Source organism: Bos indicus x Bos taurus, chromosome 6 (genome assembly GCF_003369695.1).
Source record: "Bos indicus x Bos taurus breed Angus x Brahman F1 hybrid chromosome 6, Bos_hybrid_MaternalHap_v2.0, whole genome shotgun sequence".
Lineage (NCBI taxonomy): Eukaryota > Metazoa > Chordata > Mammalia > Artiodactyla > Bovidae > Bos > Bos indicus x Bos taurus.
In genome coordinates this window covers 103,437,412-103,463,193 of record NC_040081.1, presented here as the reverse complement: position 1 = coordinate 103,463,193, position 25,782 = coordinate 103,437,412, and the positions used below count along the sequence as shown (strand labels likewise).

The window sequence follows — 25,782 nt, the reverse complement described above, 5'->3', positions numbered from 1 at the left end:
GACTGTCATTCTTGTATCCCCATCAATTTCTGCAGCACCTGGTGTTCAGTGCATGCTTTGAAAATATTGGATGAGTGGATGCAGGGATGATCAGGCCTTAGAGCTGAGTTGAGAAATTCTGGGAGGGTCCCCTGTGGGAAGAACCACCATTGAGTCAGTCACACTGAGTGTGACTGGTGCCCAGGTCACTGGTTGGGGTGGGAAGAAAGATAGGCTCAAAGAAAAGGCAGGGCCCAAATCTGAGAAGTCAAGGAGAGCCTCATTAGGAATTTTTAGCATTTTTAAACAGAACCAGCTTTTCAGCCATGCATATCCCAATTCTTCCAGGTGCCACAACACATCACTTTATCATCTGTTGTAAATGCCCCCAAGCATCTCTTTTCACCTAAGAACCAAGGGAGAACACAGTCAGCCAGCATTTTGAAGGAATTTTTATCAAGTTTTGATGCTTTTATAAAGTATACAGGCTTCTTAGAATGCACATCCTACTTTGGGGAGTTCAGCTAGGGGCCCTCTCTTAATATGCCATCCTTGCCATCCAAAGATTCCATTCCAAGTTCTTCCCCAGGCTGCTACTTGAAGATAGAGATATTCAAAGATATCTTCAAGTAGCAGATAGAGAATTTGATGTTTTCAGGGTCTCTGATGTCAAACCTTGAAGGAATTCACTGAAAGGGCTATTGTACATCATGTCGCAGCTTCTTGTCTGAGAGGAAAACCAAAGGACTTAAAACACAGGGAGATTCTTTTTGTTTCATTTATTACTGTAATGGAACAGTGATTGCATCTATGGGCTTCCCTGGTGGCTCAGAAGATAAAGAATCGGTCTGCAATTTGGGAGACCCGGGTTTGATCCTTGGGTCGGGAAGATCCCCTGGAGAAGGAAATGGCAACCCACTCCAGAATTCTTGCCTGGAAAATCCCATGGACCAAGGAGCCTGGTAGGTTATAGTCCATGGGGTCACAAAGAGTCGGACACCACTCTTAAAAAATATTGTATCTATTTTTCAAACTGCTTCCACATGCATCTTCTCATATGTTTCTTATACCAACTAATGATTGTTTTTATTTTTGCAATAATCATATTACAAAGAAAGAAAATGTGGCTCAATGACTTGAAAGACTTGCCCAGAGAGACACAGCTGGCAAATGGTAGTATGTAGTCTCTACCTCTGCTCTGTCCAAGTGCCCAGCTCTGCTATTTTTCTGAAGCACCAAATTGCCTCACAGTGAGAACAGGAGCCTGTGGGATTTTCCAATTTCCTCACTGACTGACTCATATAGAGGACACTCTATAAATACTTGTTTAATTGCCATTCATTTGGACTAGCTCCCACTGAATATGAGTGCCAGACTTTCAAACAGACATGGATTGTTCCAAATGATCTTTTTATCTCACTGAGTTTGTTCTCTGCAACTCCAAATCCATATCATAAACATGGAGCATATGAAAGCCAAACAGGTTTGTTTGCTTTGTTCTTGTTAATTGTTTTTTTAAAGATCGAGTATAGCAAGCATGTTCAATTTTGCATGGCAGGACGATTGTGTTGTAGGTGGCAGAGTGCAGAGAGAATCAGTGCTCATTCTAAGATTGACTTGAATGTGCTGACTTCATTTGAATCATTATTGGTGCCAGTGTGTATCTTTTAATTTTCAGGACAGGGTGTGAAGGAACTATTAGAGAACAGGTCATTTCTGGAACATGAAAGCTGTCTAGAGTATTTTTTTTTCAACTCAGCCAATTCATTCTTTTTTTTTTTTTTTTAATTGCCTTAGATGGTTTAGATCATTACAATCAGCCGCAATTTTACTGGGGTGCTTGTGGATCAGCTAATACCGATATCAAGAAATTGAAGCCTGAGCCTTCCTTTGCTTATGGGTGCATTCTCAGATCCATTGTCTCCATTTTTAACAAGTGGATAAATCTATTTTCACCTGCCTACCTGGCTGGAAAATTAATGGGAGGTGTTTTGATCACTCAAAAAAAAAAAATATAAAAAGAGCTGCGCCTCATAGTTATGCCTCTGTAGCTCACTCACATGTAGTGCTTTTAGTGTTCATATGACCAACATTTTCAGGAGCCTTTACATTGTATTTTTCCTTTCATATTTGAAAAGGATACACAGATTTTTTTTTAATTGTATAAAAATTGCATGTATTGAGAACCTGCAATCTGGATCTTTTAAACATTTTTTGACCATCAATAAAATATTGCTGGTTATACTAAGCCTTACCTGTCACTAAGCAGATATTCTCTAATTATTTGTGCAATGATTAATGAGTGACCCAGGAACTGTTTCTAATGCTTGATATGACTCTCTACCACATATCCATCTTTAGGATGCCCTTTATGAGAGTGACTGATCAAGAAGCCTCACTTTGTAGTCCGCATTCATGCTGGTCAGTGGTAAGGTGATGAGATGACTGGTGAAGGGTCCCAGGGGTGGTGAGAGCAAAAAAAAAAAAAAAAAAGCTGTTGTTCAAGATGGCATGTTGGTTTCTACTTATAGCAAAGCAGTGCTCTAATACAGGACACGAAAAGCCTCTCAGTAAAAAGACCAAGAAACACGGGATGAAGCATATTTTTAAAAACTATTTTAAGTACAGAATTTGACTTGAAAGAAAGGAAAACCTTCATGTGCCAGCAGATGGGCACTGAAAACCGGAGCATGAAGGATATGCACTGACACCTTAGCTGCCCAGAAGCAGGTGAGGGCGCTGACCTCAGTTACACTGGGACTTAGGGTTCAGCACCCCCAGGGGTAGAAGATTAGACTTTGGGCAAATGTAAGATGGAGAGTGTGAACTGAGACCTCCACATGCACTGAGAACCTTCTGAAGGTTGTGCCTTCATTGAAAAGTCAACCAGGAAAAAAAGTGTCCAGCAGAGAAGGATACAACAAGAAAGTCTCTGATGGGCTCTGGAAAGAAAAAACAGATTATTTCACATGTGAATTTGATACCCGAAGTGCACACCTCACAAGTACTGGGGCTTGAATGTACATCACCTACTTTGTTACTGAGAAGTACTGCTATGTAATAAGTACCAGTGTATGCATTTTGAATTATGCTAAACCAGACAACACATTTCAGATATATGCATAATGGTATTAAATCTATAAAATAGCAAGACAAGGATAAATTTTCTTTAAAAGAATGAAGTTCTATCTGGGAGATAGAGGAAGATATAATTGAAGGGAGGTCTGCAAGTACTTAGGTGCTATTGGTCAGATTCTGTGTTTTGTTTTTTAATTTAATTTTTTATTCTGGCACAGTGCACATATAAAATTTTCCATCATAACCATTTAAAAGTGTACAGTTCAATGGTATGAAGTACATTCATATTATCATCACCCCTGTCTATCTCCAGAACTCTTTTCATTCTGCAAAAATCTATTCCATAAGTCCCCATTCTCCCCTTCCTCATCGCTGGACTCACCATTCTTTCTATCTCTGTAATTTTGACTACTCTAGGATCATAAAAATGGAATCATATAGTATTTGACTTTTGATGACTGGTTTATTTCACTCAGCATGATGTCTTCCAGGTTCATCCATGTTGTAGAGTGAGTCAGAATTTCCTTCCTTTTTAAGGCTGTCTAACAAGGTGGTATTTCATTTCCTGTCACTTTACTATTTGTTTTCTATATACCTTAGAGCTTTTTGCGTCTCATTTTCTTCATTATTGTCTTCTTTTGTGTTTAGCTAATTTTTTTGTAGTGAAATGTTCACTCTCCTATCTCATTTCTTTTGTGTGCATTCTGTATCTATTTTCTTTGTGGTTACCATGGAGTTAAATTTAACATCCTAAGATTACAACACTAATTTGGATTTACCCTAAATAAAACTTAAGTAACATACACAAACTCCATTCCTTTACACCTCCATCCCCACTCCTCCTTTTAGTGCTTGTCATCCCAGAATCACACCTTTCTTTATACATTGTGTATTTGAGCTTCTCTGGTAGCTCAGTGGTAAAGAATCTGCCTGCCAATGGAAGAGACACAGGTTCGATCCCTGGGTTGGGAAGATCCCCTAAAGAAGGAAATGGCAGCCCATTCCAGCATTCTTGTCTGGGAAATCCTATGAACAGAGTAGCCTGGTGGGCTACGGTCCATGGAGTCACAAAAGAGTCAGACATGACTTAGCAACTAAAGAACACCACACTGTGTATCTAAAAACATAAACTAATATTTTTTTTAAATATACTAATGTCTTAAATTATGTAGAAAATAAAGTGTGGAGTTACAAACTAAAGTTATAATAATACTTTTAGACTGATAATTGCTTTTTTAAAAAGCATTAATCTCTCAAACCATGTAGAAAATGAAAAGTGGGATTACAAACTGTTATTACAACCATACTAGCTTTTACATTTGCCCTGTATTTACCTTCATTGAGACCTTTATTTCTTCCTATGGCTTCAAATTGTCTAGTATCCTTCTGTGTCGGCCTGTAGGACTGCCCTGAGAATTTCTTATTAGTCAGGTCTAGAGGTAATGAAATTCCTCAACTTTATTTATCTGGGGGAGTCTTATTTTCTCGCTTCCTTTTGAAGGACTTTTCGTTGGATATAAGATTCTTGCTTGAGAGTTGTTTTGTTGTTGTTTTAGAACTTTGAATATTATCAGCCCCCTGACTTCCGGTTTCCAAATTTTTTGATGAGAGATCTGCAGATAATCTTATTGTGGTTCCCTTATATTATATGGCCGGAGAAGGCAATGGCACCCCACTCCAGTACTCTTGCCTGGAAAATCCCATGGACGGAGGAGCCTGGTGGGCTGCAGTCCATGGGGTCGCTGAGGGTCGGACACGACTGAGCGACTTCACTTTCACTTTTCACTTTCATGCATTGGAGAAGGAAATGGCAACCCACTCCACTGTTCTTGCCTGGAGAATCCCAGGCACGGGGGAGCCTGGTGGGCTGCTGTCTATGGGGTCGCACAGAGTCGGACACGACTGAAGTGACTTAGCAGTATATTATATGGCAGGTTGCCTCTCTCCTACTGCATTCAAGACTGTGTCTTGGTTTTCCCCAGTTTTTATAATGTGTCTCAGTGTGGGTCTCTTTAAGTTTATCCTGTTGGACTTGGTTGAGGTTCTTGGATGTTCATTTTCATGCGCTTCCTCATATTTGGGACGCTTCAGCCATTATATCTCCAAATAGTCTCTCTGCCTCTCTCTGTCTTTTCCTTCTGGGACTCCTATGATGTGTATGTTGGTCCACTTGATGGTATCTCAGAGGACCCCTCATGCTCTGTTGTTTTTCAATCCCTTTCCTTTCTCTTCTTCAGCCTCAATAATTTCCATTGGCCTAGCTTCAACATTGTTGATACATTCGTCTACTGGTTGAAATCTACCTTTGAATCCCTATAGTGATTTTTCCTTTTAGTTATTATAATTTTTAGTTCCAGCATTTCGTTTTGGTTTCTTTTTAGGTTTTCTAGCTCTTTTTTGATATTTCCATTTTGCTTGTGTATCATTTCCTTGAATTTCTCCATAGCTTCCTTTAGTCTAGTCCTTTGAGCATCTTTAAGACCATTATTTCCAAGTGTTTGTCTACTAAATCTGCTATAAGATCTTGTCACAGGGACAGTTTCTTGTTTATTTTTTCCCTTTGAATGGGCCATACTTTCTGACTTCTTTGTATGTCTCATGACACTTTTTTTCAAAACTTGACTTTTTAATCTAATGATTTGGTAACTCAGGAATCAGATTCTTCCCTTCCTCAGGATCTTTTTTGTTTCTGATTGTTGTATGTTGTCCCTGTGCCAGGGATCAGCCTGAGGTGTAAACTTTAGGTCTTCTTAATTTTTTTTTTTTTTTCTGAGACTGTGCTTTTCCCTATGCATGCATGGTGAATTTCTAATTTTCCCCATAAATGTGGTTTTAAATGTACTAGACTTTAATATCTGACTCCCAAAAGAGGAAAAGAGAAAAATTAAAGTGGGGTGAAACGGGTACATGCCCTTTAAGTCCCCTGAAGGTCACTTCAGCCAGTGGGGGAGGAGTTCACAACAATAAGGGGAGATACAACAGCAATGCTCCCCCGCCTCTTTGTCTTCGCTTCTGTGGTCAGAAACAACAATTAGCAGTCAGGTCACAGATCTCCAACATTTGAAGCTCAGGGCCCTTTTGGCCCACCCTGCCTTCTGCAAGTTGTGTGCCGGCTGCTCCTGGAACACAAGAACATCTGCCTGCTCTGGGCCTGGGGGTGAGAGATGGGTAGCTGCTGCTGTACTAAGCACTGAAATTAGCCATAATTAACTTAAATCCAAGCCTTGAAAGTTGCAAGCCTTCGTCAGACTCCAGAGTCCAAAATAATTGCATCAGACACTCTACCAGTACAGTTGTTGTTGAGGTGGGAATAGATTCCTGGTGTTCTCCACCATCTTTTCAGAATCAGGTTCTATTTAATTTGGGCAGTAGCTATAGAGTTTATTGAATTATTATTTACAAGCCACAGGTACATGTGTTTTATATGTATATATTACATATATATAATTATTGTGTATATAACATATATTTTATTATATATAAAATATATATTGTATTATATTTAAAATTACTTCAAAAATATATGTATATATATAAGTGACAAAAGTTGAACAAGATTAACATAAATAAAATTTAATTCTAAAAACTAGGTTAAAAAAAGACTAGGTAACAATAACATAAAGGATATAGAAAAAGACGTGATCATAGTAAAACATACTACTTCTATGTTTTTTAAAAAGAAAGTAGAAACATTGTTTAATTCAATACCTTGCTAAGTAAGATGATGTAGATGTTAATATTTAAATGTAAGCACTAAAAGTTTAGAAATAGCCAAGAGGGTAATTAAAGAAACTGAATCAATGAACTTGAAGAGGAGAAAAGTATGGTAGACAGAAAGCACTACACATAAAGATAGCAGTAGTATCAGTCACTATAATAGGGGTGAACATACTGTTCTCACTAAACAATAGTCAAACTCTCAGTTTGGATATTTAAAAAATCTATGCATGGCCTATTTACAAGAGTGCAGCAAAAAACATGAAGATAGTGAAAAACTATATGTAATGAGATGTAAAAAGATAGATCAGGAAAAGAATATAGGTCAAAATTGACATCACAGCAAAAAAATTTTTTTCAGGATAATGAGAATAAACTACAAAATGATAAGAAAAATTCACATCTCTGAAGTTGTATGCTGATACAAAATTGAAAAATATATGAAGCAAAAATTGCTGGAATCATAAGGAAATATAACAAGTCAAATATTTGATGAGAGACTTTCACCTGTCTCATGTGGAGATAGATCAAAGGGACAGAAAATAAGACACAATTAACAAGTTTAAGCTGCTGCATGGAAATAGATCCCTGCAGGAAACAAAGTGAATAGTCAGAACACTGGTTGAGAGAAGGTATTGTCAGCATATATACATGTCAAAAGTTTAGTCTCCAATATGTAAACAGCACCTACAAATAACTAGGGCTTCTCAGAATCAGGTAGAGAGTCTGCCTGCAATGCAGGAGAGCCAGGTTTGATTCCTGGGTCAGGAAGATCCCTTGGAGAAGGGAATGTTTACCCACTCCAGTATTCTTGCCTGGAGAATTCCATGGACAGAGGAGCCTGGAAGCCTATAGTCCATGGGGTTGCAGAGAGTTGGACACAACTGAGCAACTAACACACACACACACACACAACTAATTAGAGAATCAAACAGCTCCATAGATAAATGGATGATGAATAACAACAGGATGCACAGAAGAGAAGGCCCAAGTGGCAGATGAATCTGTGAACAGATAACAGACTCACTGGGGCTGAATTGTGTCCATTCAAAATAAACGTGTTGAAATCCAAACCCCCAGTGCCTCAGAATATGACTGTGTTTGAAGACAGGGCCATCTTTGAAGAAGTAATTAAGGGTAAATTAGGTCATTAAGGTGAATCTTAATCCATCTGACTGATCTCCTTATAAGAAGATTAAATTTGGACACAGAAACACACAGAGGGACAATCATATGAGGACACAGGGAGAAGACAGCCATCAGCAAACCTAAGGGAGAGGCCCCAGGTTGACACTTTGATGTTGGACTTTCAACCCTGCCAAATTGTGAGAGAGTAAATTGCTGTCTTTTAAATCCTCACCCCACTCCACCCCTGTCTATGGTGTTTTGTTGTGGTATCCCTGCAAAAATCAAAACTCTTGGTGTAAACATTTTGGTGCATGTATTTTTGTATATGCAGGTGAATGTCTTTGCTGGATATCTGCAGAAGAAAGAAATTGTTGGATAACTGGTCATGTTTTTGTTCAGCTTGAGTTGTTACTTAGTCACTAAGTCATGTCCAACTCTTTGTGACCCCAGGGACTGTAGCTTCCCAGGCTCCTCTGTCCATTGGGATTACCCAGACATGAATACTGGGATGAGTTGCCATTTCCTTCTTCAGGGGATCTTCCCAAATCAGGGATCGAACCCACATTTCCTGCATTGGCAGGTGGATTCTTTACCACTGAGCCACCAGGGAAACCATGTTCAACCTAAGTTTAGTTAAGTTCAGTCACTCAGTCATGTCTGACTCTTTGCAACCCCATCGACTGCAACACACCAGGCTTCTCTGTCCATCATCAACTCCTGGAGCTTACTCAAACTCATGTCCATCGAGTCTGTGATGCCATCCAACTATCTCTTCTCTTCTGTCGTCCCCTTCTCCTCCTGCCTTCAATCTTTCCTAGCATCAGAGTCTTTTCCAATGAGTCAGTTCTTCGCATTAGGTGGTCAAAGTATTGGAGTTTCAGCTTCAGCATCGGTCCTCCCAATGAATATTCAGGACTGATTTCCTTTAGGATGGACTGGTTGGATCTCCATGCAGTCCAAGGGACTCTCAAGAGTCTTCTCCAACACCACAGTTCAAAAGTATCAGTTCTTCAGTGCTCAGCTTTCTTTATAGTCCAGCTCTCACATCCATACATGACTACTGGAAAAACCATAGTTTTGACTAGACAAACCTTTGTTGGCAAAGTAATGTCTCTGGTTTTTAGTATGCTGTCTAGGTTGGTCATAGCTTTTCTTCCAAGGAGCAAGTGTCTTGTAATTTCATGGCTGCAGTCATCATCTGCAGTGATTTTGGAGCCCCCCAAAATAAAATCTGTCATTGTTTTCATTGTTTCCTCCATCTATTCACTTTCATTAAGAGGCTCTTTAGTTTCTCTCCTCTTTCTGCCGTAAGGGTGGTGTCATCTGCATATCTGATATTATTGATATTTCTCCCAGCAATCTTGATTCTAGCTTGTGTTTCATCCATTTCACATGATGCGCTCTGCATATAAGTTAAATAAGCAGGGTGACAATATACAGCCTTAATATATTCCTTTCCCTATTTGGAACCAGTCTGTTGTTTCATGTCCAATTCTTTTTATTTTATTTTATTTAACTTTACTATATTGTATTGGTTTTGCCATATATCAAAATGAATCTTCCACAGGTATACATGTGTTCCCCATCCTGAACCCTCCTCCCTCCCCCTACCATCCCTCTGGGTCGTCCCAGTGCACCAGCCCCAAGAATCCAGTATCATGCATTGAACCTGGACTGGTGACTCGTTTCATATATGATATTATACATATTTCAATGCCATTCTCCCAAATCATCCCACCCTCTCCCTCTCCCACAGAGTCCAAAAGACTGTTCTATACATCAATGTCTCTTTTGCTGTCTTGTATACAGGGTTATTGTTACCATTTTTCTTTTTTTTGTTACCATCTTTCTAAATTCCATATATATGCGTTAGTATACTGTATTGGTGTTTTTCCTTCTGGCTTACTTCACTCTGTATAATAGGCTCCAGTTTCATCCACCTCATTAGAACTGATTCAAATGCATTCTTTTTAATGGCTGAGTAATACTCCATTGTGTATATGTACCACTGCTTTCTTATCCATTCATCTGCTGATGGACATCTAGGTTGCTTCCATGTCCTGGCTATTATAAACAGTGCTGCGATAAACATTGAGGTACACGTGTCTCTTTCAATTCTTGTTTCCTCAGTGTGTATGCTCAGCAGTGGGATTGCTGGGTCATAAGGCAGTTCTATTTCCAGTTTTTTAAGGAATCTCCACACTGTTCTCCATAGTGGCTGTACTAGTTTGCATTCCCACCAACAGTGTAAGAGGGTTCCCTTTTCTCCACACCCTCTCCAGCATTTATTGCTTGTAGACTTTTGGATCGCAGCCATCCTGACTGGTGTGAAATGGTACCTCATAGTGGTTTTGATTTGCATTTCTCTGATAATGAGTGATGTTGAGCATCTTTTCATGTGTTTGATAGCCATCTGTATGTCTTCTTTGGAGAAATGTCTATTTAGTTCTTTGGCCCATTTTTTGATTGAGTAAATTATTTTTCTGAAATTGAGCTGTAGGAGTTGCTTGTATATTTTTGAGATTAGTTGTTTGTCTGTTGCTTCATTTGCTATTATTTTTTCCCATTCTGAAGGCTGTCTTTTCACCTTGCTTATAGTTTCCTTTGTTGTGCAGAAGCTTTTAAGTTTAATTAGGTCCCATTTGTTTATTTTTGCTTTTATTTCCAATATTCTGGGAGGTGGGTCATAGAGGATCCTGCTGTGATGTATGTCGGAGAGTGTTTTGCCTATGTTCTCCTCTAAGAGTTTTATAGTTTCTGGTCTTACATTTAGATCTTTAATCCATTTTGAGTTTATTTTTGTGTATGGTGTTAGAAAGTGCTCTAGTTTCATTCTTTTACAAGTGGTTGACCAGTTTTCCCAGCACCAATTGTTAAAGAGATTATCTTTAATCCACTGTATATTCTTGCCTCCTTTGTCAAAGATAAGGTGTCCATATGTGCATGGATTTATCTCTGGGCTTTCTATTTTGTTCCATTGATCTATATTTCTGTCTTTGTGCCAGTACCATACTGTCTTGATGACTGTGGCTTTGTAGTAGAGCCTGAAGTCAGGTAGGTTGATTCCTCCAGTTCCATTCTTCTTTCTCAAGATAGCTTTGGCTATTCGAGGTTTTTTGTATTTCCATACAAATTGTGAAATTATTTTCTCTAGCTCTGTGAAGAATACCGTTGGTAGCTTGATAGGGATTGCATTGAATCTATAAATTGCTTTGGGTAGTATACTCATTTTCACTATATTGATTCTTCCAATCCATGAACATGGTATATTTCTCCATCTATTAGTGTCCTCTTTGATTTCTTTCACCAGTGTTTTATAGTTTTCTATATATACGTCTTTATTTTCTTTAGGTAGATATATTTCTAAGTATTTTATTCTTTTCGTTGCTATGGTGAATGGAATTGTTTCCTTAATTTCTCTTTCTATTTTCTCATTATTAGTGTATAGGAATGCAAGGGATTTCTGTGTGTTGATTTTATATCCTGCAACTTTACTATATTCATTGATTAGTTCTAGTAATTTTCTGGTGGAGTCTTTAGGGTTTTCTATGTAGAGGATCATGTCATCTGCAAACAGTGAGAGTTTTACTTCTTCTTTTCCCATTTGGATTCCTTTTATTTCTTTTTCTGCTCATGTCCAATTCTTTTTTTTTTTTTAATAATGATACAATTTTATTAACTAGAGTTCAGATTTTCATTAATTTCATTCAAATAGCTTTCTTCATTTTGCCCATTGATTTCCTATTTTCAATTTTAATGATTCTCCCTCAAAAATTTTTTTTTATTTTTTCTGCTTGCTTTAGTCTTAAATTGCTTTTCTTTCTCTTGTTTCCTAAGGTGGGAGCTTATATCACAGATTTTTAATCTTTCTTCTTTTCTAATATATGCACTTAATGCTATAAATTTCCCTCTAAGCACTGCTTTCACTGCATCCCAAGAATTTGGATCAATTTCATGGTTTCAAGGTCTATATTGGTGTGTATATGTTCCACATAACATTGAGAAGAATGTATGTTCTGTTATTTTTTTTTAATTTTATTTTATTTAACTTTACAATATTGTATTGTTTTGCCATATATCAAAATGAATCTGCCACAGGTATACATGTGTTCCTCATCCTGAACCCTCCTCCTTCCTCCCTCCCCATACCATCCCTCTGGGTCGTCCCAGTGCACCAGCCCCAAGCATCCAGTATCATGCATCGAACCTGGACTGGCAACTCGTTTCATATATGATATTACACATATTTCAATGCCATTCTCCCAAATCATCCATTGTTTCTCGACCTGCATACAGATTTCTCAGGAGGCAGGTCAGGTGGTCTGATATTCCCATCTCTTGAAGAATTTTCCACAGTTTGTTGTGATCCACACAGTCAAAGGTTTTGGCGTGGTCAAAAGCCAAAGTAGATGTTTTTCTGGAACTCTCTTGCTTTTTCTATGATCCAACGGATATTGGCAATTTGATCTCTGGTTCCTCTGCCTTTTCTAAATCCAGCTTGAACACCTGAAAGGTCACGTACTATCGAAGCCTGGCTTGGAGTATTTTGAGCATTACTTTGCTAGTGTAGATACTCAACCTGAGTACTGTAGATACTCAGAGTAGATACTACTAAGTACTTTTCCAAAGTACTTGGCCAATTTGGATTACAGTCAGCAGTGTATGACAGGCAGGCCTGTTACAGAGCCAGCAACTTGTGCTGTTGTCCCTAGTTCTTATTTTAGCCATTTTGTTGGGTATGAAATCACATTTTCATACCCAACAAATGAAACCACATTTTCATTTTGATCTGTACTTCTCTAATGAGGCTGAACACTTTATATATTTTTATATGTACTAGTTGTATATCCCTCCTTTTGTTCAAGCAACTCTTCAAATCTCTTGCCCTTTTTTCTTTCACTTTAAATGTATGAACTTAAGCTAATTTTATTCAATTTTGAATAGGTATTTTCATATGGTTCATAATTTGTTATTGCTGTTCAGTTGCTAACTGACTCCTTGCGTTCCCAGAGTTTGCTCATATTTATGTCAGTGTTACTATCCATCATGCAAAAGGGTAAATAGTGAAAATTCCTTCCTCTAGTCCTAAAACCAGGCCATCAAGTGATCCTGCCCAGATTATAGTTGTCAGTCTTATAATTCCAGCGATCTTTTATGTATGCCTAAATAACCCATATATTATTTCCTTAAAAAAAAAAGTCCTTCCACTTCTTGCATAAATGGCTTAGTATACTGAATATTGTTGTGTACATTGCTTTTTTTGATAAAGTTTCATTGAGATATAAATTCACATGCTATAAAATTTCCACATGCACAATTTTAAATGCACAATTCAGTAGTTTTAAATATATTTGCAAGTTGCATAACCATCACCACTATCTAATTTTAGAACATTTCTGTCATCCCTAAAAAACATTTAATATCTATTAGCCATCAGTCTTTATTCCCTGTACTCTTCTTCCATATGTTTTTTTTTCCTAGAAATTTCACTGTTTTGTATCATACATTAAGATTTACAGTCCTTCTGAAATTTTTAGGTGTGTATGATATGCGGTCTGTCAGAATTCATTTTTCTCCTCATAGACATACAATTGATGCGGAACCATTTACTGAAAAACCTCCCATTTGCCACTGGTTAATATGCCCCACTTCCTGTGGATTCAGGTTGATGTATGGCAAAACCAATACAATATTGTAAAGTAATTAGCCTCCAATTAAATAAATTTAAATTAAAAAAATAAATAAATAAAGTGTATGACTTTAAATAAGGTAAACTTTCTAGGTGCTTGTTCGGGCTTAGTGAAATAGGTGTAAAGTCTTCTCTGGTGGCAGAGTGTAAAGAACCCTCCTGCAAAGCAGGAGATGCAGGAGGCATAGTTTCAATCCCTGGAGGAGGAACTGGCAACCCAGTCCAGTATTCTTGCCTTGGAATTCCCATGGACAGGGGAGCCTGGTGGGCTGCATGCAGTCCACGGGGTCGCAAAGAGTCTGACACGACTGAGCAACTTATCACACATGTGAGCACGCACAAAATAGGTATAATTGTATATTGCTCTGGAGTTATTGCAAGGATTGCAAGAGTAAGAATGTGATACACATTAATCATTCCATATATTTAGCATCAGAATGTAGCATTGTTCATTTAGCCGCTCATTGTTATAACTAGTTCCCCTTAAGGCTTTCTATGTGCTTCCCACCGTGCTGGTTGCTTACTCCACTTTACGTAATCCCACAGAGACAGGATGTGATTTCTGTTGTTTGCTTACGTATCCACAGCACCTAGACCAGGGTCTGACATACGGTTGGTGCTCGGTGCATTTGTTTAACAAGCTATCTTGTGCCTGTGAGCATAAGCAGCATTGTTTATAACAAGGGACAAGTAAAACCAGCTGTGCTGAGACCCAGTAGGAAATAGATAATATTTATAAATAGAAAATGAAATTTATACATGGTAATTGATATAGGGCACTGTATTAAGATGATTCAAATAATGTTATAAGTGAGTCAACCATTATAATTTCCAAATGCATGAAGCAAAATTTAATAGCCCTAGAAGGAAAAACAGAAAAACCCACAGTTATACCTGGGGGTGTCTTAGCAATTGATAGAACTTCTAGACAGAAAGTCAGCAAAGATATAAAAGGATGAACTTCACCATGACCAAGAGTACCTAACTGACATTTGTAGAACGTTTCAACAAGTAACAGCAGAAAGGACTTTTTTTCCAAGCGTCCGTGGAAAGTTCACAGATAATATATCTGGTTCTTGGTTCATAAAACAAACCTCAACAAACTTTAAAAAATGAAACCATAACAGAACATGTGCTATGACCATAATGCAACCACACTGGACCATACTCGCAGAAGGACTGCAGGAAAATCTCCAGATACTTGTTCATTAAACACCGACTTCTAATAATCCTTGGGTTAAAGAAGAGGCCTCAAAAGAGATAAAGATACATACCAGTGTGAATGAAAACACAAAATCTGTAGGATTCAGCTAAAGCTGTGATGATTTATAAATTTATAGCTCTGGATGCTTACATTAGAAAAGGGAAAAGGTCTCAAAATTTTATCTATTTTTCATCTCAAAAATCTAAAAAAATGATTAGAAAAATAAACCCAAAGAAAGAAAAAAGAAGGAAATTATAGAGTAGAATCAATGAAATTGAAAAGAAGAAAGCAGTAGGAAAAAAAAAAAATCAGTGGAACAGCAAGCTTGTTCTTCAGAAAAAAGACTGATGAAACTTTAGCAAAACTGACAAATAGAAACAGAGAGAAGGTACAAATTATGAAAATCAGGAATAAAACAGAAGCTATCCCTAAAGATTCTTCAGCCATTAAAAGGATAATAAGGGAACACTGTGAAAAGCTTTATACTCATAAATTTAACAGTTTAGAAGAAATGGAGCAATTTCTCAAAATCTACATACTGCCAACACTTAAGCAAGAAAAAATTAAATAATCCTATCACTTTTATATAAACTGAATTCATAATTTAAAAGCTCTTAGAATGAAATTCCATGTCCAGATAGTTTCACTAGAGTTCTAACAAATATTTAAAGAACTAATACCTATTTTATACAATCTCTTCCAGGAAATCTAGGAAATAGAAGAGAAATGAACACTTCCCAATTCATTTTATGAACTTGTGTTACCCTGATACCAAAGGCAGATAAAGATAGTGCAGTGAAAACTAAGGACCAATATCTCCCAGGAATATAGAGATATACACAGGACACACTCTCCTAGTGTGCATTACCATTATTCACTTCCTGTTTCTTACTCCATGCCCCTTTGTAAAGAATGCAAATTATACATTTCTTTTGGAGTTCAGCCCAAGAGGAGAGGTTTGGCTCCGTCTCATTTAGACAGTGAGCGCATTTGTCCGTTCTGCTCTGCCTTATTGCTGTGCCCTGCGGAGGAGGTTGAACCGTGCTTACAGCCAGTTTGTCCACATGGACGCACCATTCGCCTCCCCTTCATTCCACATTTTCCCTCTCCATCAGTCTTACTTTGTTAGGCACTGCTTTAGAAGAAAGCAGGAGCAAGCACAAATTTAATTTACAAATTAAATGAAACCATGAAGTCACAAGAACAAGGTTCTGCACTGACACAGGGAGATGGTACTTTAGAGTCTGCAAAACCTGCTGTGTAGCTGGCAGGTGGGAGGAGTGTGGAGGACAAGAAGCTCCTGGAAGCAATGATGTAAACATCAGACAGAGACCAGTGCCCAACACTAAGCTTTCCTTTCCCATCTACCCACCACCTCCCATATTTCTTTCTGTACTATCTCCCCGCTCCCTCAAGCTTCTGCATGAAATTGACAGACTAATGTGCCACATAGACTATGGGTCCTTTGGGTGTTTATGATTCATTCATTCTTGAGTGTGTCTGATGCTCCAAGTAATGGGCTAAATGCAAGGGCACAAAGCTAAAAATAGCTTGGTCCCTGTGCCAGACAGCTGGCTGTCTGGTGGGGAGAAGAGACCAGGAGAGAGAGGGTCCCTGTGCCACAAGGAAAGTGCCACCAGAGCCCTGAGCAGGGATTCTGAAATGGAGCAGGACCCTATGGTCCTTCAGCACCATGTCCTCAGCCTGCCTTTTGTCTGTGGAAACACTTTAGCCAAAGAGTAAGTTTAACCAGAGAAGTGAGAGAATGAAGAAACCAAGGAAAGCAGTCAAACAGGGCAAAATGATAATAGTTTAGTTGTTATAGAAAATCAAGGACTTTAGTTCCTCATTAAGGGCTGTAGATAATATTCTGAACTGAGCTGTCTTGTAGATACTTAAACCCCTACCAGGTAGAAGAAGTTAATACATGATGACCAGACTGTAGCCCTCACATAAGCTGCCACAGTTCCAAGAACTGGCCTCAAGGAAATAGGGACAAACCAACCCTGGAACACTGAAAACCAATTACTGCTTAAAACAATCAAGATAACTGACCAGACCACTGCATGACTGATTTCAAGATGTCAAGAACTGACTGTGCTGTTTCTACATGTAGCCTCCCAACCTCCCACTGCACTGGCTTTAAAAGCTCTTGCCCACTGATTGTTGGACATAAGTTTGTCTTTGGACATGAATTTGCCTTTGGACATGAGTTTGCCCTTCCCCCAGTTACTGGCATCCGAAATAAAGCAAACTTCTTTTCCATCTATCTTGCTTCTTGATTGGCTTTCAAGCAGCAAGCAGCCAGACCTTACTTCCCATAATAATTCTAGAATCTGGAGATGGAGAAATCATCTTGGTTCAACTCTCATCTCTGCCATTTCCTGGCTGGGTCAGTTGGAAAATAGTCCTTCATCTTTCTGAGTCTCAGTGTGTCGAAATCTGCCAAAGGCAGCTCATGGTAACACTTACCTCCAAGGGCCGTTGAGAGGATGCAATGAGTTAATAGACATAGGGTACGTGAAGTAGTGCCTGGCACACGGTGGGCAGCACACCAGTGTTAACTATTATAGGGTGCACAGGGACAGAAAAAGGGTCACCCAGCTCGGTCTTCCAGGTTAAGAGTCATGGCCGACTCTTTGCAACCCCATGGACTATACAGTCCATGGAATTCTTCAGGCCAGAATACTGGAATGGGTAGCCTTTCCCTTCTCCAGGGAATCTTCCCAACCCGGGGATCAAACCTAGGTGTCCTGCATTGCAGGCGGGTTCTTTACCAGCTGAGCCACAGGGAAGCCCCCTAAAAGGAGCACATTCATCTAAACCAGGGTTTCTTAGCCTTGGTGCTGTGGAGACTCAGGGCCAGGTCACACTTTGTGATGGGGGCATCCAGTTCATTGTGGGATGTTTAATGGCAACCTTGGCCTCTACTTACTAGAGACCAGTAGCACCCATTCCCCCAGTTGTAACTACCAAAAATGTCTCTAGATGTTGTCAAATGTCCCCATGAGAGCAAAGGTGCCCCTGGTTGGAAACTACTGCTCTAAACTGAAAAGAGGATGATGGATGAAAAAGAGTAGAAAGGCAGGATTAGGAAACATTTTGAGTGATCAGGTAGAGATGACATGACAACAAAGAGTCTCCTTGGGACTGTAGGTTCATGGCAAAGGGCAAGAAATGGAAATGCAGCAATGGATCACCTGGGGCACTTGTCCTGGCATGGAACATCGAACTCCAGACCCCTTATGGCTATCCCAAACTCAGGTGAGACATCTGGGGCAACTTCTCCCGCTGAACCCCAGCTTCTGGCACAGGGCTGGCTGGATGGTAGAAGCCTAGAGTCTTTGTTGGTGTGTGCATGAGCTCATGTTTGTAAAGTAGTCCCTGAGGCCATCTGCCATCATTTCTTTTATTAAGAAAGTTCATCCATGATCACGCTGCCCGGACCACCTTGCTATTGCCCCACGAAGCACTGTGTTGATGGGCTTGGGCTTTGACACATTCAGCCCAAGCTGAGGAACGTCATACAAAAGAATCTCCCATTAAACTTGTGACTCTGTTCAGAGCTATTTTATTATCTTTTAACATTTACTTTTTATTTGGTTGCACCAGGTCATAATTGTGACATGCAAGATCTCTTAGTGGCAGCATGTGAACTCTTAGTTGTGACATGTGGAATCCAGTTCCCTGCCCAGGGACTGAACCCAGACTTCTTGCTTTGGGACCACGGAGTCTTAGCCACGAACAACCAAGGAAGTCCATAGAACAATTTTATGTAGCTCATTGATCACACGTTACAGAATGCCATATTTATAAGAAGCCAGTGGGAAAGATGTCTCTCTGGCTTCTGTAGCAGTAATAAACATATGAATCATAAAAGTAAACAAGTTTACTTTTGTTTTTTCACCTTGACCCTTAAATCATGGAGCTGGTCGTGTTTTTCACTTTGTTCTAGTTGCTGGGGAAGATTAGAGTCCCATTGATGACCCACTTTTGGCTTGCAGGCAGGTTCTTTGAGCATGAATTGGGGTATTTTTGCCTGCATCCATTTTCTTGACTTTCTTTTTTATTCTTTGACTTGACTGATAGTTTACCTATTTTCAATTGTATTATGTTACATGTATTTAGCAAGTCACTTTTAATCTATTTTGTAATAAAGTAGCAAATGCTTTAAAAAAAAAACAAAAACCCAACACACATGCTGTGTGTTCGTGCTCAGTCATGTCTGACTCTTTGTGATCCCATGGACTGTACCTGCCCGGCTCCTCTGTCTGTGGGATTAACCCAGCAGGAATACTAGAGCAGGTTACCATTTCCTTCTCCAGGGGACCTCCCCAACCAAGGGCTCAAACTCACATGTTCTGCCACTCCTGCACTGGCAAGCGGATTCTTTACCACTGAGCCACTATGGTGGCCTGTGTCAATGTCCAGGCCGGGACTGATGCCTTTCTAGCTCCCGACCTTCTTTGATCTTGAATGTTGATTTCTCCATGGTCACTGTTACTGTAATCCGGTGTAGGTTTCTCATTCCTGATCTCCATCATTTCCATGACAATATGCAACAGTATCATGAGAACGTAATTGTTATTCCAATCCAAGAAGAAGCAAAAGAGACAACAGCACGGGGCTGGAGAAACCACAGGGAGATCAATACAAGGCCATTCTCTGTTCTCAGATAATAGCGTTGAGACTCCTGGGGAATGCAGAGTCCATGGCCCAGGTGACAAAGGATCCTCAGCGAGAAAAAGCCGTAACCAGAGTTATTGCCTAAATTATTGTTCTCTTTGCATTTTAAATTTCCTCTTTAGAATTCATTCCAGTCTGCTTGTTTCTCTCCTGAAAATTCATGTCGCTCTTCCAAAGAGTTCTGATGGAATATGGAACGAGATGCCCTTTGACTGTTTAGCTGTGAATTGAGAGTGCAGAACTCACTCTTATTAACACAGCATTTCAATAGTCCATCAACTATTGGAATATAAATTGAGGATTTGTAGGGGGCATATATTAGCTGATTCCTATCATTCCTTTTTGACCATCTAGACCTTTCTCTCCAGGAGCAAATAAGTAGAACGATGCATCAAATGACTTTTTCAGTTCCAAGTGAATGAAGCACAATGTTAAGTAGCTTTAATCAAAAAGTACAGCCATTGACCATGTAAACATGAAATTCAGGGACAGACCACTCTTCTGCCTGGGCTGGAGCCCACACCTCCAGCAGGGCCTCTCTCTGTACTTATATCTCAGCCTGGCTCAACTCCCTGCAGCTTCAGGTGGGTCTCATCTTCGTTTGGGCATCAGGATCTAGACAGTCTCACAGTTACAGCTTCTGGCCAAGCATGCCTAGAGGAACAGGTTTTTCTTTCAGTGTCCACATGCTGATTGCAAAAGCATCTGCAAGGGGGCCTGATGAACCAGCACCAGTGGCCAGTTGTTGTTCTGTCCCTCAGTCGTGTCTGACTCTGTGCAACCCCATGGGCTGCAGCAGTCCAGGCAATCCCTGTCCTTCACAATCTCCTGGAGCTTGCTCAAACTCATGTCCATTGACTCGGTGATGCCATCCAACCATCTCATCCACTGTAGTCCCCTTCTCCTCCTGCCCTCAATCTTTCCCAGCATCAGGGTCTTTTCTAATGATTTGGTTCTACACATCAGGTGGCCAAAGTATTGGAGTTTCAGCTTCAGGATCAGTCCTTCCAATGAATATTCAGAGTTAATTTCCTTTAGGACTGGCTGGTTTGATCTCCTTGCAGTCCAAGGGACTCTTGAGAGTCTTCTCCAACACTGCAGTTCAAAAGCATCAATTCTTCGGCTCTCAGCCTTCTTTACAGTTCAGCTCTCACATCCATACATGACTACTGAAAAAACCATAGCTTTGACTAGACAGACCTTTGTCAGTGAAGTAATGTCTCTTCTTTTTAATATGCTGTCTAGGTTTGTCATAGTTTTTCTTCCCAGGAGCAAGCGTCTTTTAATTTCATGGCTGCAGTCACTATCTGCAGTGATTTTGGAGCCCAAGAAAATAAAGTCTCTCATTGTTTTCATTGTTTCCCCATCTGTTTGCCATGAAGTTATGGGACCGGATGCCATGATCTTAGTTTTCTGAATGTTGAGTTTTAAGCCAACTTTTTCACTCTCGTCTTTCATTTTCATCAAGAGACTCTAGTTCTTCTTTGCTTTCTGCCCTAAGGGTGGTGTCATCTACATATTTGAGGTTATTGATATTTCTCCCAGCAACATTGATTCCAACTTGTGCTTCCTCCAGCCCAGCGTTTCTCATTATGTACTCTGCATAAAAATTAAAAAAGCAGGGTGACAATATGCAGCCTTGACATACTCCTTTCCCAATTTGGAACCAGTCTGTTGTTCCATGTCCAGTTCTAACTGTTGCTTCTTGACCTGCATACAGATTTCTCAGGAGGCAGATAAGGTGGTCTGGTATTCCCATCTCTTGAAGAATTTTCCATAGTTTGTTGTGATCCATACAGTCAAAAGCTTCAGCATAGTCAATGAAGTAGACTTTTTTTGGAATTCTCTTGCTTTTTCTATGACCCAATGGATGTTGGCAGTTTAATCTCTGGTTCCTCTGCCTTTTCTAAATCCAGCTTGAACATCTGGAAGTTCTTGGTTCATATACTATTGAAGCCTAGCTTGGAACATTTTGAGCATTACTTTACTATCATGTGAAATGAGTGCAATAGAGGTGCATAAATTTCCTAGTCAGTTTTCCTCTCTTTGTTGAGAGAAAGGAGCAGGAATCATCAGACATCCAACAGGTACACCTTAAGTGAGGAGGGAAAATCCCACATGAATTAGAAATAGGGAAATGCAGGGTGTTTTGAGACCACACATTCTGCAACCAAATGGTGTCTCTTATGCACTCTTCTTGAACATAGACAAAAAAAAAATCACTTCATCATACAAAGTCAGTATTACCATGATACCAAAATGGGTCAGGACAAAGGTAGGAAAATTTGAGCCAGTGTCACTTGTAACATTTGATAAAAAAATCCTAAATGTATAGAACAGTCTTTTGGACTCTGTGGGAGACGGAGAGGGTGGGATGATTTGGGAGAATGGCATTGAAATATGTATAATATCATATATGAAACGAGTCACCAGTCCAGGTTCGATGCATGATACTGGATGCTTGGGGCTGGTGCACTGGAACAACCCAGAGGGATGGTAGGGGGAGGGAGGAAGGAGGAGGGTTCAGGATGGGGAACACATGTATACCTGTGGCAGATTCATTTTGATATATGGCAAAACCAATACAATATTGTAAAGTTAAATAAAATAAAATTTTAAAAAAATAAATAAAAATTAAAAAAAATAAACCAAATCTATCAATATACAAAGAGAATAAAAAAAATCCTAAATGAAAAACATTAATCCAATTTAAAAAAATATATATAGTATATGTTTATCTAGTATACTTCTCTATGATGTGTATATCTATTACACTGGAGAAGACTCTTGAGAGTCCTTTGGACTGCAAGGAGATCCAACCAGTCCATTCTGAAGGAGATCAGCCCTGGGATTTCTTTGGAAGGAATGATGCTAAAGCTGAAACTCCAGTACTTTGGTCACCTCATGCGAAGAGTTGACTCATTGGAAAAGACTCTGATGCTGGGAGGGATTGGGGGCAGGAGGAGAAGGGGACAACAGAGGATGAGATGGCTGGATGGCATCACTGACTCGATAGACGTGAGTCTGAGTGAACTCCGGGAGTTGGTGATGAACAGGGAGGCCTGGCATGATGCAATTCATGGGGTCACAAAGAGTCGGACACGACTGAGCGACTGATCTGATCTGATGTAATAGATACGTATATATGTGTCTTATTTACTTAGATATACATATATGAGTGTGTTTATCAAGTAAGGTTTAGTTTAGGAATGCAAAGACATTTTAATGTTAAAAAAAAAAAAAGCCTCTGAACCACTCAATAACATTTCTTAGCAGTCTAGACAGCAACTTTCTTAACTGGATAAATGTTATCCAGTGGCAGTCATCCAGTGGTTAGGACTCCACACTCCCAATGCAGGAGGCACGGGTTCAGTCCCTAGTCAGGGAACTAAGAGCCACATGTGGCAAAAAAAAAGTTATTCACCAAATATCTACAGCAAACTATTTAATAGAGTTTACTATATTCCAGACCAAAATGAAAATACGCGATGTCACCTCTTGTAATCAGTGTTTTACTGGAGGTCCTGGATAGTAAAATAAAATAAGGAAGAAGAAGTAGAGGGCATAAGGATTGCAAGGATATATGAACATGGCAGTTGTGAAAGAATCATCATTTCATGTAATAAGTGGAAAAAGTGGGGCTTCCCACTTCCCACAAAAAGTGGTGGCTCAAGAAGTAAAGAATCTGCCTGCAATGTGGGAGACCTGAGTTTGATCCCTGGGTCAGTAAGATTCCCTGGAGAAGGGAATGGCAACCTATTCCAGTATACTTGCCTGGAGAATCCCCATGGACAGAGGAGCCTGGTGGGCTCCAGTCCATGGGGTTGCAAAGAGTCGGACATGTCTATGCGACTAACACTTTCAAAAGTGGAAAAAGTATTAGAAAGATATTATAACTAAGAGGTCAGCCAAGCTGCTAAATTCAAGATAAACATAAGCAATTCCAGAGTACATCTTTCCCTAGCAATGACCTGTGAGTACATCTTACTTTAAAAGACTGTCTTCTCAAATAAAATCTATTTTAAAATATCATAACAATAGGAAGGTTTCATATGTATACCTATGGCTGATTCATGCTGATGTATGGCAGAAACCAACACAATATTGTGAAACAATTATCCTCCAATTAAGAATAAATTTAAAAAACAATAATGAAGTGTGATAATAACAACGATGATAATAAAAATATCATAATAAAAATGCATACATCCCAGGATTTTAAGTAGAAAATTATAAAGCTTTACTGACAAGCATAAAAAGAAGACCAGACATTTAGATCATAAACCAGCCATTTCTTCGCTCCCTCTGGCTCCCGATGTCTGTCATATGGGACTAGATGGCATTTAGGTTTCCTCCCAGTTCTGGAGCTCTCCATCCCATAATCACAGGGTCTGTCACCTCTTCTATGACCGAATCAGGTTCCCTCCCCTGGTCTGCACAGCCAGGGCAGGGAAACACGGCAGTGTGCGACTATAGCAGCATCCCAACAGTGGGTAATTGTAAGTGAGGCAAGACTGAGGGGTCTGGGTCCTTGTCTTCACCCTAACACTGGCTCACTGAGGCCCTTCTTCCCTCTTCTGTCCAACAAGAGGGATAGCCCGTCTGGCCCAGGATATAATATTCAAGGATCTGAGACACAGATCTAAGCATCCAGGACAACATCCAGTCATTCTGCAAAGTCCTTGTTACAGTCCATGGTTCCATGTGGATTGTGACAACATTTTATGATGTGATTCTAGTTTACAATTGTTTGACACCATTCTTAGGGTTTATCTGTTGTCTCTTTGATCCATAAAAGGCCTAAGTGCATTTCTTACTGCTTTGGGGAAAAAATACACCCCAAAACATAGTGCTCAAAATACAATCACTCAATTATCTCATGTTCTGTGAATTGACTGGGCTCATCGGGGTGGTTCTGCCCCACGTGATGTCAGCGGGGGCTATAACGAAATATCCAAATTCCCAAAGGGTCACTCCCAAGGCTGCTGATTGGCGATGGCTGGCACTGTGTGCTCAGCTGAGGCTGTTGAGTGGAGCACCTTGGTTTTCCTTCTTGTGGTCTCTCCATAGAGCTTGGGCACCAGCTGGGTTCCAAGCAGCCATCCAAGTAGAAATTGCCAGTTCCCTTAAAGCTTGGGTGTTTCTTGCAAGAGCATCACTGCCCTCTAGGGCTGTAGAAACAAGCTCCTCGTGGGGAGGGCAGGGGAATGGAGCGGAGAGGAGACTGCAGCTTTGGAGACCTTACTGAAGTCCATTGTTGTTGTTCAGTCACTGAGTCATGTCCGGCTGTTTGCAACCCATGGACGCAGCATGCCAGGCTTCTCTGTCCTTCACCATCTCCCAAAGTTTACCCAAACTCATGTCCATTGAGTCAGTGATGCCATCCAACTATCTCATCCTCTGTCATCCCCTTCTCCTCCTGCCTTCAATCTTTCCCAGCATCAGGGTCTTTTCCAGAAAGCCAGCTCTTAGCATCAGGTGGCCAAAGTATTGGAGATTCAGCTTCAGCATCAGTCCTTCCAATGAATATTCAGGTTTGATTTCCTTTACGATTGACTGGTTTGATCTCTTTGCAGTCCGAGAGACTCTCAAGAGTCTTCTCCAAAATCACAATTCAAAAGCATCAATTCTTTGGTGCTCAGCCTATGTCTAATTAAAGCATGCACTAAAAATGAAGTAGCGTATTGGAGACCAGCATTGGTTCAGGTCCCATTTGTCAGCTCAGACCCAGAGGACTGGTACTTCACCACAGGGCACTGTGACTTAGCATCAGTGCCTCTCTCTGAGCCTCAGCTTGCGCTTCTGGAAAATGGGGCCACTGACCTTGAGGGCATGGGAGACATCTCCATCCCTAACTTTCTCTGCTTCTCGGTGCTCCTAGGTACTCCTTCCAGGATGAGGAGGACATGTTCATGGTGGTGGACCTGCTGCTTGGAGGGGATCTACGTTATCACCTGCAGCAGAATGTACATTTCACAGAAGGGGACGTGAAGCTCTACATCTGTGAGCTGGCCCTGGCCCTGGAGTATCTGCAGCGGTACCACATCATCCACAGGTAACATCATCCCCAGAGGGATGCCAGTGGGTAGGGTGTGATGGGAGCAGTCTGCAGCCATGGAGAATATTTTCTCACTGACATTCTTTAGATGTGGCAGTACATGGAGATCATAAAAAGCAGAGCAACATTATTATTGCTCATACCTTCTCTGCAGACAGCCTACTCCATCATCACCTGCATTGAGGTGAAACACCGCCACTGCCCATGTGCCCTCCTCTCTTGGTACCCACTGCTTAGAGACGT

The 25,782-nt window shown here is 40.1% G+C and overlaps 1 protein-coding gene across 2 annotated transcripts in view; it reads left to right on the top strand.

Moving 5' to 3' along the window:
- Positions 1-25,782, top strand: part of STK32B (serine/threonine kinase 32B) — a 405,107-nt gene that overhangs the window by 226,572 nt on the left and 152,753 nt on the right. For both annotated transcript variants that reach the window (XM_027545017.1, XM_027545015.1), the window contains exon 4: positions 25,363-25,536. In XM_027545017.1, coding sequence (XP_027400818.1) covers positions 25,363-25,536 — 174 coding nt within the window. The remainder of the gene's footprint in view (positions 1-25,362; positions 25,537-25,782) is intronic.